At 48.3% G+C, this 13556-nt stretch overlaps 1 protein-coding gene across 11 annotated transcripts in view; it reads left to right on the forward strand.

Moving 5' to 3' along the window:
* LOC139048142 (uncharacterized) overlaps positions 1-13245 on the forward strand; it is a 401037-nt gene extending 387792 nt beyond the window's left edge. For 6 of the 11 annotated variants that reach the window (XM_070522653.1, XM_070522655.1, XM_070522658.1 and 3 more), the window contains one exon: positions 12825-13245. In XM_070522653.1, the coding sequence (XP_070378754.1) occupies positions 12825-13166 (342 nt within the window). In that variant the 3' untranslated portion in view covers positions 13167-13245. The remainder of the gene's footprint in view (positions 1-12824) is intronic. The other 5 variants (XM_070522659.1, XM_070522660.1, XM_070522661.1 and 2 more) reach the window with 3 other exon arrangements.
* Positions 13246-13556: the final 311 nt, after the last annotated feature.

Here is a 13556-nt window from a genome sequence, read left to right on the forward strand (position 1 = left end):
TGGCATTTTCCGTGTGCAGAAAGAGCACGCACACAGATAGGTATCTGCATTTTAATTCAGTGCACCCGATGTACCAGGCGAGATCGGTAGTAGCCTGTCTTGTCGGCAGAACCAAACGTATCTGCACAACGCCCCAAAGCCGGGCTGCTGACCCACAAGAATTGCACCGAAATCCCTCGGCATGTGGCTACCCGAGGTCGTTTGTGAACTCGGTTGAACGCGATCTGTCTCAACCCCCAAGGCCTGACTGTGCGCTCCCAAGAAAACGCTCCCCCATACCGTATGTGCCCAGTGTGAGCGAGGGCTTAGCCTGCGTTCTACCCGGCTGTGACGCCCAGGTAGTTACCGTGCCATCCCGAAAATTGCGCCATCGGTTGGTAAACGTGAAAGACAAGCTTCCGAAGACAAAGTTTCCTGGCATCGTCTACGGGTTTCTACGAGAAGACTGCGACTGCGTATATATCGGCGAGACACGCAGTTTGGAACAGTGGTTGAAGCAGCATGTCAACGATGTGCAAAAGGAAAAAGTCACATCAAACGCCTTGGTAGAACATGCAGGTGACTTGGACCACAGGATTGCTTGGGATAACGGGAAGATATTAGAAAAAGAAAGAAAATTCACTTCGAGACAGCACTTGGAATCCCTCCTTATCCAAATGACAGATAGCACCCTCATTCGGAATTATGGAACCATCCTCCACATCTACACGCACTGCTTACGTCATACTTTAAAGCCATATAAACATTGGAATCTGAACCTGGCAACGTTTGATGCTAGAACGTTATCTAGTGAGCGAGTCTAGCAGCGCTATTGGAAGAATTAGCGGGCAATAAATGGGATAGAATAGAGCTCAGTCAGGTTAGGAGGACAAATGAAGCATATACAGTTCTAAAAAGCGGGCTCCTCCTGTGCTACCGGGGCTCAGCGGAGAGATGAGAACTCGGAGTCGGATTCCTGATTAATAAGTATATAGCTGGTAACATGCAGGAATTCTATAGCATTAACGAGCAGGTGGCAGGTTTTGTTGTTAAACTTAATAAGAGGTACAAATTGAAGGTCGTACAGGTCTACGCCCCTATATTCAGTCATGATGACCAGGAAGTTGAAAGCTTCCACCATCATTATCATCATCATCATCATTTATTTTCCCTTAAGGACCCCTGTCGGGGTATTGTATAAAGGGGGGGGGGGTTATAGAAGATCAGGATAGAAAGAAAAATATGGTTACAATTTCTTACAAAACAGCCTGTGTATTCGTATTAGAACAAAAAAAAGAGAAAAGCCAAGAATCACACTGAATAGAATGCAAAAGCAGATCAGCAGAACAGTCACAATGTGAGACGGCAATCGCAATACAATGAAGGCACAGTACGGTCATTATAAGGTTAGGGTTTAAGGTGATCAGTAAGCAGCTGCTTGAAGATAATGGGGTAGCGTTCATTGACAGCTCTATGTGGTAAATTGTTCCACTCTGCAATGGCGCTAAGCAAAAACGATTGATTAAAAGAAAATGTTGAACCATGCAAGGACTGAATGCTGCAAGAGTTAAAAACGCGACATGTATGGGTTGATCGGATTAGAAGCCTTCCATGCAGTTCAGGGAAGTTATAATAAATTCGCTGGAAAAGGCAGTTTTGAACTTTTCCGACGCGACAATAATGGTTCGAGCCCTAGAGATGATATAATTGCACTGACACTTTCTTCACGGCTGTACCTAGAGGTGATGACTCTAGCGGCATGATTCTGTATTGATTCTAATATATTAATTAGGTAAGCTTGTTGCGGGCTCCAAATAGCTGAGGCGTATGCTAGTTTACTTCGAATTAAAGTTTCATAAGCTAGTTTTCTTGTGCATGAGGGGCACAGCGCAAGGGTACGTCTGACGTAACCAAGTGATTTATTGGTGTCAGTAACCAGTTTTGTTATATGGCCGGACCAGGTCAACTAGCTATTAATAGTGATACTGAGATAACGATAAGATTCAATGGAGGACAGGGCTGTCGAGTTTAAAAAGTACGTGTGATCCTTGTTAGAGTGTTTACGGAATACCTGCATAACTTTGCATTTGGAGATGTTAAGTTTCATTAAAGAGTTCGAACACTTGGTTTCTAATAAATGTAAGTCATTTTGGAGCATAGCATGGTCGGTTGGGTCTGTAGTGCGACGATAGATTACGCAGTCACCTGCAAAAATTTGAATATTGGATGATATGCCGTTAGGAAGGTCGTTTATGAAGATGAGAAAGAGAAGGGGACCTGTGATACACCTGTGGCACTCCGGAGATGATGCTAGCGGTGGTTGAGCAATGATTCCCCACAGCTGTGTACTGGAATCGATTAGTAAGAAAGCAACGGATCCAGGACAGTGCGAGAGGGTCGAGACCGAGGCATGAAAGTTTGGCCAAAAGCCGCTGATGGGGAACACAGTCAAATGCTTTGGCAAAGTCTAGATATATGACGTCAGTTTGAAGTGATGAGTCTATGTTGAGGTGAAGTTCAGTAATAAATTCAAAAAGCTGTGTGTCGCATGACAAACCAGGCCGGAAATCGTACTGATTATGAATAAAGAAGGAATGATCACCGAGATTACATGCTATTTGCGAATATATTATATGTTCTAGGAGTTTGCAGGGAATACTCGTTAGGGAAATGGGGCGATAATGGGAAGGATCAGAGTGGCTGCCTGACTTTTATACCGGTACCGCTTTACTAATCTTCCAGTCATTGGATTGGGTAAAAATTATTTGTAATATTAAACTGGAAAGTTCTTTCCTACCTTTTAGGATCTTAGCACTGATGTTATCTGGCCCGGGGGCACTAGAAATCTTTAGGTTTTCAATTAGTTTCATAATGCCTTGAGAATTATACGTAGTGGGAAACATGAGGGGAAAACTGTGGCTGGGCAAATCGAAGTCCTTCAGTGCAGGCTCGTCACTGAAAACAGAAGAATGAAGACGTCGAATCAGCGATGGGTAAAGTCAAAACAAGATACACTATACTGATGGGCGACTTGAATGCCAAGGTAGGCAAGCAGCAGGCTGGAGACAAGTCAGCGGGGAATATGGCATAGGTAATAGGAATAGCAGGAGCGAGTTATTAGTGGAGTTTGCAGAGCGGAATAATTTGCGGATAATGAATACCTTCTTCCGCAAGCGGGATAACCGAAAGTGGACGTGGAGGAGCCCGAATGGCGAGACTAAAAATGAAATAGACCTTATACTCTGCACTAACCCTGGCATTATACAAGATGTGGACGTGCGCGGCAAGGTGCGCTGCAGTAACCATAGGATGGTAAGATCTCGAATTAGCCCAGACTTGAGGTGGGAACGGAATAAAGTGGTACATAATAAGCCGATCAATGAGTTATCGGTAAGAGGGAAAATAGAAGAATTCCGCATCAAGCTACAGAACACGTATTCGGCTTTAACTCAGGAAGAGGAACTAATGGTTGAAGCAATGAACGATAATCTTATGGGCATAATTAAGGAGTGTGAAATAGAAGTCGCTGGTAACTTGGTTAGACAGGATATCGGTAAGCTATCGCAGGACACGAAATATCTAATTAAGAAATGCCAATGTATGAAAACCGCTAACCTTACAGCTAGAATAGAATTGGCAGAACTTTCTAAGTAAATCAACAAGTGTAAGAAGCATACATAAGGCTGTATAATATGGATAGATTTGAGCATGCTCTCAGGAATGGAGGAAGCCTAAAAGCAATGAAGAAACTAAGAATAGGCAAAAATCAGATGCATTCGTTAATAAACAAAGCCGGCAATGTCATTACTAATATTGATAAGATAGTTCAAGTGGTTGAGGAGTTCTATACAGATTTATAGAGTACGTGTGGCACCCACGACGATGATAGAAAAGATAATAGTCTATAGGAATTTCACATCCCACAAGTAGCGCCGGAAGAAGTGAAGAAAGCCTTGCGAGCCATGCAAAGGGGGAGGACAGCTTGGCAGGATCAGGTAACACCAGATTTGTTGAAGGATGGTGGGCAGATTCTTCTAGAAAAACGGGCCACCCTGTATACGCAATGCCTCATGACCTCGGGCGTACCGGAATCTTGGAAGAACTCCCACATAATCTTAATCCATAAGAAAGGGGACGCCAAAGACTTGAAAAATTATAGACCGATCAGCTTACTGTTCGTTGTCTACAAAGTCTTTACTAAGGTAATCGCAAATAGAATCAGGAACACTTTAGACTTCGGTCAACCAAAGGATCAGGCAGGATTTCGTAAATGTTATTCAACATATTGTCACGTGGTCGTGACGTCAAAGCACACAGTAGCAGTACTGTGAAAGGCAAGACTAGCTTTTATTGGGCGAACCTGTGTCCACAAAACAGGCTACACATAAAGCACAACGAGAGCGTCGAACACAGTCGGCAATCGTCGGAAATCTGATCAACGGGTAAAGCACGTCGGCCTTTATACATCAATCGTCGAATGTTCCAGACTAATCGCTGGGACCCGTGCACCTTCCACAGAGTTCTGCATTATTCGCGTCGCGCACATATGCAATCAGATCACACAAGTTTCGGCCACAGACAGTGGATGGAACCATCGATAACATTCCAGAAACTTCTCACGCATGAAAGCGCGTCCTGTGTTGTGCGATGTTTGTTAGGCGGTGAAACGTGTCGCCCGATAAAGACAAGTTCACGTGTCAATACCCCCCTCATAAAGAGCATCGACCCGATGCTGCGAACAAACGAAAGTAATAAAGAAAAGCACTCGTAACGAAGAAAACAAAAATCAGGAAGTTATTCAGCGTGCGTAAAAGCGCTTCAGACGCACTACGTGAACCACATCAGATCGCGCCCGCCACCGCTGTGACTGCGAAATGCCGTCTGGCACGACCTCATAGTCCACTTTGCCAGCACGTCGGATGATCTTGTAGGGTCCGAAATAACGTCGCAATAATTTCTCACTGAGTCCTCGTCGACGTATTGGGGTCCAAACCCAAACACGGTCACCGAGCTGGTACTCGACGAAGCGCCGTCGGAGGTTGTAGTGTCGGCAGTAGGTTCGCTGCTGGTTCTTGATCCGTAGGCAGGCGAGCTGTCGGGCTTCTTCGGCGCGCTGGAGATAGGTAGCGACGTCAAGATACTCCTCGTCAGTGAGGTGCGGCAGCATGGCGTCGAGCGTCGTCGTCGGGTTCCTGCCGTAAACCAGCTTAAACGGCGTGATCTGTGTTGTTTCTTGCACCGCCGTGTTGTAAGCGAAGGTTACTTACGGCAGGGCAGCATCCCCGGTCTTGTGTTCGACATCGACGTACATTGCTAGCATGTCTGCGAGGGTTTTATTCAGGCGCCCCATAAGACCATTCGTCTGCGGGTGGTAGGCAGTTGTCTTCCTATGCCTTGTCTGACTGTACTGAAGAATAACTTGGATGAGCTCCGCTGTAAACGCCGCTCCTCTGTCGGTGATGAGGTCTTCTGGGGCGCCATGTCGCAGCAGAATGCTTTCGACGAAAAATTTTGCCACTTCGGCTGCACTGCCTTTCGGCAGAGATTTAGCTTCAGCGAAGCAGGTGAGGTAGTCCATCGCCACGATGAACCACTGATTTCCGGACGTTGATGTCGGAAACGGTCCTAACAAGTCTATCCCGATTTGCTGAAAAGGTCGGCAAGGAGGCTTGATCGGCTGTAGTAATCCGGCTGCCCTTGTGGGTGGTGTCTTTCGTCGCTGACACTCTCGGCATGTCTTGACGTAACGGGCAACGTCGGCGGTTAGGTGCGGCCAGTAATACATTTCTTGTATCCTCGATAGAGTCCGGGAGAAGCCGAGGTGCCCGGCGGTCGGATCGTCATGTAGGGCGCGCAGTACTTTTGGATGCAGCGCCGACGGAACAACAGGAAGGTAGTTGGCGCGGACTAGTGAAAAGTTCTTCATGAGTACATTGTTTTGAAGCGTGAAGGAAGATAATCCGCGCCTAAATGCCCTGGGGACAACGTCGGTGTGCCCTTCCAAATATTCGACGAGGCTCCGGGTCTGCCCCTTGCTGTTCAGCGAAGTCTTCCGCGCTTATCATTCCAAGGAAGGCGTCGTCATTCTCGTCATCTTGCGGCGGGTCAATGGGTTCGCGTAATAGGCAATCGGCATCGGAGTGTTTCCGTCCGGATTTGTAGGTTACAGTGATATCATATTCTTCTAGTCTGAGGCTCCACTGCGCCAGTCGTCCTGAAGGATCCTTTATATTCGCTAGGCAACACAATGCGTGATGGCCGCTGACGACTTTGAATGGCCTGCAATATAGATAAGGGCGAAATTTAGCTGTAGCCCAAACGATTGCGAGGCATTCCTTTTCGGTAGTAGAATAGTTGCCCTCCGCTTTTGACTGCGCCCGGCTAGCGTAAACTATCACCTGTTCGACTCCGTTTCTCCTCTGGACTAGAACGGCACCGAGGCCTAGGCTACTTGCGTCAGTATGGATTTCTATATCGGCGTACTCGTCGAAGTGCGCAAGTACCGGCGGCGACTGCATACGTCGTTTGAGTTCTTCAAATGCGTCGGCCTGCGGCGTTTCCCACTTGAACTCAACATCACATTTAGTTAGACGTGTCAACGGCTCAGCGATGCGTGAAAAGTCCTTGACAAATCGCCTTGGCACACATGCCAAGGAATCTACGCACTGCCTTCTTGTCGATGGGTTGCGAGAACTGTGCGATGGCAGCTGTCTTTTGCGCGTCTGGACGCACACCAGATTTGCTGATTACGTAGCCTAGGAACAGAAGCTCAGCGTAAGCGAAACGGCATTTTTCCGGCTTCAGAGTAAGCCCTGATAACTTGATGGCATCTAGTACTGTCGCAAGCCGCCTGAGGTGATCTTCGAAATTTCTGGCGAAGACGACGACGTCATCCAAGTAAACGAGACAGGTCTGCCACTTCAATCCTGCTAAGACCATGTCCATCACGCGCTGAAACGTTGCAGGCGCCGAGCACAGTCCGAATGGCATAACATTGAACTCGTAGAGGCCGTCTTTTCGCGATCTCTTTCGTCGACTTCCATTTGCCAATATCCAGACAGGTCCATCGACGAGAACTATTTAAGCGTGGCAGAGCCGATCCAATGCGTCGTCTATCAGTGGGAGGGGGTATACGTCCTTCGTGATCTTGTTCAGACGACGATAATAGGCACAAAAACGTAGGGTTCCGTCGGTTTTCTTCACCAAGACTACAGGAGATACCCACTGGCTTTTGGACGGCTGGATGATGTCGTCGCGCAGCATTTCATAGACTAGGTGCCTTAGAGCCTCACGTTCTCGTGTAGAAACTCGATAAGGGCTCTGGCGGAGTGGTCGAGCACACTCTTCGGTTATTATCTTACGCTTTGCGACTGGCGTTTGTCGAGTCCTTGATGACGTCGAAAAGCACTCGTTGTATCGTCGACCTAAGCTTCTTAGCTGTTGTTGCTTAATCATAGGGAGACTTGGATTTATGTCGAAGTCTGGTTCGGGAACTACGGTCGTCAGTGTACATGTGGCACAATCCGAGAGGACAAACGCATTGCCGGTTTCCAGAATTTGCTCGATGTATGCGATCGTCGTGCCCTTGTTGATGTGTTTGAACTCCTGGCTGAAGTTTGTCTGCAACACTTTCGTGTTTCCTCCGTGCAGTCGAGCGATTCCTTTAGCGACGCAAATTTCACGGTCGAGCAGTAGACGTTCGTCACCTTCGAGGACGCCTTCTACGTCAGCGCGTATTTCTGTGCCGATCGAACTAACAATGCTCGAGCGAGGCGGGATGCTCACTTGATCTTCGAGCACACTCAAGGCGTGGAGACTACGAGAGCTCTCCGGCGGTATCGCTTGATTTTCCGACAGTATTATCGATTTTGACTTCAGGTATATGATTGCGCCGTGTTGGTTCAGGAAGTCCATGCCGAGAATGACGTCTCGTGAACACTGTTGGAGGATAACGAAGGTGGCAGGGTAAGTCCGGTCATGAACGGTAATTCATGCCGTGCAGATTGCAGTCGGCGTAATGAGGTGTCCTCCAGCGGTTCGAATTTGAGGGCCTTCCCATGCAGTTTTAGCTTTCTTCAACTGGGCGGCGATGTGTCCACTCATTACGGAGTAATCGGCCCCTGTGTCTACTAAGGCGGTGTGTGGCCGTCGAGAAGCACGTCGAGGTCGGTGGTTCTTTGTCTGGCGTTGCAGTTAGGTCTCGGCGTCGGATCACTGCTGCGTCGTGTTGAACTTAAGCTGGAACGTCGCGTCGTCAGGTCGTCTTTCGTCGTCGTATTCTTTGCTTCCAGACTTCGTCGGGACGGTGTCGTGTCGTTATGTCATCGAGGTAGTTTCTTCGGTGTCTTCGTCAGCGGCGGAGGATCTTCGTCAGTTCGATGAACAGCAACCACACCTCCATCGGTTGCTGCTTTTAGTTTTCCGGATATGGGCTCGCTGACCGGCCCCGAGCTGGGCCAAAGTATGGTCGGCGCTGCGGCGACAGGTAGCGGCCTGGTGATGGCGAACGCGACGGTCTTTGAGAGCTGCACTGAGCAGCAGTGAGGTAGTCGGCGATATCGCGAGGGCGTTCGCCTTGCTGCGGGCGCGGAGCGTTAACGGCGAAACCTCGCAGTTCCATCTCCCGGTATGGGCATCGTCGGTTGACGTTACCCGCGTCTCCGCAGTGGTAGCAGAGCGGGCGGTGGTCAGGAGCGCGCCAAACGTCTGTCTTCCTCGGGTAGCTGCGCTGGGCCGCGGGTGGGCGGGCTGGCGGCGGCGGTGGTGGTCGACAGAATTTCGGCGTTACGGGGCCCTGGTGCGGTCGTGGAGGGGGACCTTGATGGCGGGCGACGGCGGCGTAGGTCATCGCTTGCGGATGAGGCTGCGGTGATTGAGGGGCTACTCCAAGTTGTTGGAGCTGCTCACGTACGGCGTCGGCAATCGAAGCCACTTGAGGCTGTGATGATGGGAACGGCTTCTGTAGCTCTTCCCGCACGACCACTCGGATAGTCTCGCGCAGGTCGTCGGTGGCCAGTAACTGATCTCCGGCGTAGTTTGTCGAGTTCGTGCGGCGGTCGAATTGCCGGTTTCGCATCTCGAGTGTCTTCTCGGTGCTGGCGGCTTCGCGAAGAAACTTGTCGATGGTCTTCGGTGGGCTTCGTACTATTCCGGCAAAAAGTTCCTCCTTCACACCACGCATGAGTAGGCGGACTTTCTTCTCGGGCATTTCAGGGTCGGCGTGGCGGAATAGACGCCCCATTTCCTCCGTGAAGATCGCTGTTGTCTCATTAGGTACCTGCACCCGGGTTTCTAATAGCGCTTGGGCTCGTTCTCGGCGCACGACGCTTGCGAATGTCTGCAGGGAGCCGCTTCCGAACAGTTCCCAGGTCGTTAAGGTGGCTTCTCGGTTCTCGAACCACGTCCTGGCTGCGTCTTCCAATGCGAAGACATGTCGCAGTTTGTCGTCGCTGTTCCAGTTGTTAAATGTAGCGACTCTCTCATACGTCTCAAGCCAGCTTTCCGGGTCCTCGAACGTTGAACCGCGGAGCGATGGAGGCTCCCTGGGCTGCTGCAGCAGGACGGGGGACGCTGGGGCTGCCATTCGGGTGGACTTGGTGGCGATCTTCCTGGTCGTCTCAGGCAAAAGTCCGTGCTCCGGGGCCAGTCCTTACAGCCTGCGGCTACCTCGCTGGTTCTTGGCGACGTTGGTGTTGTCTTCCGCGTGAGGGCTTGGGTCATGGCTTTGTGGGGACGTCCGGTACATGAACGCAAAGCACCTCCACCAGATGTCACGTGGTCGTGACGTCAAAGAACACAGTAGCAATACCGTGAAAAGCAAAACTAGCTTTTATTGGGAAAACCTGTGCCCACAAAACAGGCTACACTTGAAGCACAACGAGAGCGGCGAACACAGTTGGCGATCGTCGGAAATCTGATCAACGGGCCAAGCGCGTCGGCTTTTATACATCAATCGTCGAATGTTCCAGACTAATCGCTGGGACCCGTGCGCCTTCCACAGAGTTCTGCATTATTCGCGTCGCGCACATATGCAATCAGATCACACAAGTTTCGGTCACAGACAGTGGATGGAACCATCGATAACATTCCAGAAACTTCCCACACATGCAAGCGCCTCCTACGCTGTGCGATAACATTTGTTAGGCGGTGAAACGTGTCGCCCGATAAAGACAAGCACACGTGTCAATGTTCACACTATCAATGAGGTGATAGAGAAATGTGCGGAATAAACGAACTCTTATATATACCTTTCATTCATTACGAGAAAGCGATTGATTCAGTCGAAACATCAGCAGTCATGCAGGCACTACGGAATGAGGGTGTAGATGAGCCGTATGTAAAAATACTGAAAGATATCAACAGCGGCTTTACAGCCACCATAGTCCTCCATAAAGAAAGCAACGAAATCCCAATAAAGAAGGGCGTCAGGCAGGGAGATAGGATCTCTCCAATGCTATTCACAGCTTATTTACAGGAGTTATTCAGAGGCCTGGATTGGGAAGAATTGGGGATTAAAGTTAATGGAGAATTCCTTAGTAACTTGCGATTCGCTGTTGATATTGCCCTGCTTAGTAACTCAGGGGACCAATTGCAATGCCCGCTCACTGACCTGGAGAGGCAAAGCAGAAGAGTGGGTCTAAAAGGTAATCTGCAGAAAACTAAAGTAATGTTTAACAGTCTCGCAAGAGAACAACAATTTACAATAAGTAGCGAGGCACTGGAAGTGGTAAGGGAATACGTCTACTTAGGGCAGGAAGTGACGGCGGATCCGGATCGTGAGACGGGAATAATCAGAAGAATAAGATTGGGCTGGGGTGCGTTTGGCAGGCATTCTCAGATCCTGAACAGCAGGTTGCCACTATCTCTCAAGAGAAAGGTGTATAATAGCTGTGTCTTACCAGTACTCACCTACGGGGCAGAAACCGGGAGGCTTACGAAAAGGGTTCTACTTAAATTGAGGACGACGCAACGAGGTATGGAAAGAATGATCTGTGTAACGTTAAATGGGGGCATAAGAAGAGAGCAAATAGGGTGAGGGGAACAAACGCGAGTTGTGACATCTTAGTTGAAATTAAGAAAAAGAAATGGGTATGGGCAGGGATGGATGACATTAAGAAGCTTGCAGGGACAACATAGCCACGATTACCACATGACCGGGATAGTTGGAGAAGTATGGGAGAACCTTTGCCCTGCAGTCGACGTAGCCAGGCTGCTGCTGCTGCTGCCGCCGCTGCTTCTTCTTCTTCTTCTTCTTCTTCTTCTTCTTCTTCTTCTTATTCTTCACTGTGAACACTTTTCACTGTGAACAAGGCTCTCGGCAGGGGAGCCGAAACGTCTTTTCTTGTATTCTTTCAGTGATCCGTCTCCTTCTCTTTGCCCTTCTCCATGATGCCGCCCGACCAGACGGGCTTGCGTCAAAACCTCGATTTCATTAACGTCTGCTATTCGATGTATTATATAATGTTTGTGTGAGTGATTTGTAGGTGTATGTGTATTGATTTAGCCCTGTAAAAATTAGTTCAGACGTATGCTCGATTGTTGCAGGTTTACAATTTTTATTCCAGCAGTTCCCTGACCTGTGTCAATGGACATCGGCAAGCCCTTTGGACGTAGCTTTTCTGCAAATGAGTAGATGGGCACTCATTTTTGTTAGAAGATGAATCAACAAAGAAGCTTCTTTATTGATTATTATCCTCAGGGCCAAAGGCATTATGAGGGGACTGGGTTAGAGGAAATAAGAAAATAAGCAATTATGTGCAGTTATAACGTTAAAGTACAACGGCTTGGATCCGATTACGCAGTTTTGTGTAGGGGTAACAAAGTCATGATAAATTTATAGCAAACTTAAACAGTAAAGTGGTAAATACAAACGCAATTAGCTTACCACCATACAGTGAACATAAAAAATAGTTCAATTACACAATGTTAGCTAGAGCTGCTCGAAATCTTTAGCTATCGTAAAGGAATACGACTTTACCAGGAAGATGGTTCCATCCCGTGGGTCACCGCAGAAAAAATGACTGCAAAAAAGTTTTAGTGGGACATGATTCGTGCCCAACTTTATAATGGTGTTCAATTCGAGGCGATACATATTGTAGATGAAAAAGGAAATCGTTGCCGAAGGTGGAATGATGGTATAATTTACGAAAAAGGACTGAACGTGCGATTTTACGACGAGAACAAAGTGGGGTAAGAGCAAGGTTGGCTTTCATGGCAGACACACTTGCAGTTCTGTTGTAATTACGTAATATAAAGTGAACCGAATTATCTTGCACGAGTTATAATGAATTAATTAGTTTATTGATGGCAGGATCTGAAACAGCGCATGTATATTCAAATTTAGGACGTATGAGGCAGTATAAAGAAGCATTTTTAGGGATGAAGGGGCAGTTGAAAAGTTACGGCGTAGATAGTGAAGCATGTGGTTAGCATTCCGGATTACGTAGTCCGTATAAATATTCCTAGATAAATTAGCAGAGCTATGCGCACCTAGGTATTTGTAAGGGTGAACAAATGCCAAGGGAACAAAGGTAACTATTATGTATGCATGCTGCTAGGTATCCGAGATAAACGCATCACTTTACATTTGCCAACGTTTAGTTCCATTAGCGAATCTTTGAATCAGTTAGCTACACTAAATAAATCAGGCTGCTAGAATCCTCTGCATTAGTTATTTCACGAAAGATAACACAATCATGAGCAAAGTGAATGTTAGATGATAGGGAGGAAGGGAGGCCGGTAATATAAATGAGAAACAAAACAGACCCGAATACTGAACCCTGAGGTTCACTGCTCGGTTCAGTACTAAATTGATTACTTATTGAGTGAATTCTCCCATTGCGCAGGTGAAGTCTGTGCAGACGGAGCCGAATCACTCGTACGACGTCGAGGTTGTGACCCAGACGTGCCCGATGATCCAGCACACGCTCACGCTGACCGGCACCAACCTGCTAACTGGTGAGACCACCGTCACCGAAGAGTGCACCAGTGCCGAGGCGGTGCAGCTCCAGTGTAACCCCAACCAGATCAGCTTCACCAGTCGCAACACCAGCCTCAACTCTATGGCGGGTGCCGCCTCTTTCACGACCGCTGCTTCACCGGCGCCGAAAGACTATCCTGCACGTCCCTCGTGCTTTGACAATAAACCAGCCGCTTCCGTGCCTTCGAACTCGGAGTCGTCTTCTTGAAGGCAGGCTTACAAATGCTGAAGCTGTGTGCCGATGGGAATTGAATGGAAGAACGCTCGCGTTCCGTCCTGCATTGAGCGCACTTCAGTTGTAGGGCCAATAAAAAACACATTAGGCTTAGTTAGGTCGATAAGTTATTTGTGCCGAAGTGTCACATGGTTTATTTTGGGGGGCAATACATCACTCCTTTGCGAAAAAAGCTATTGCCGAAGTAACGCTTCTGCTCCCCAAAGCGAACCGCCTCGGCCAGAAATCACGAGTTGACGTAATGTACATGTGACATCGCTCTATGGCGTCGTCTGCGAGTCTGACAGTGCCAACGTCACGCGAGGGGTACGACAGTGTAAAATGAGCTAAGCCAGTCCGCTTTTCTATTTTGGTCATTTTCTC

This window comes from Dermacentor albipictus, chromosome 7 (assembly GCF_038994185.2).
Source record: "Dermacentor albipictus isolate Rhodes 1998 colony chromosome 7, USDA_Dalb.pri_finalv2, whole genome shotgun sequence".
Lineage (NCBI taxonomy): Eukaryota > Metazoa > Arthropoda > Arachnida > Ixodida > Ixodidae > Dermacentor > Dermacentor albipictus.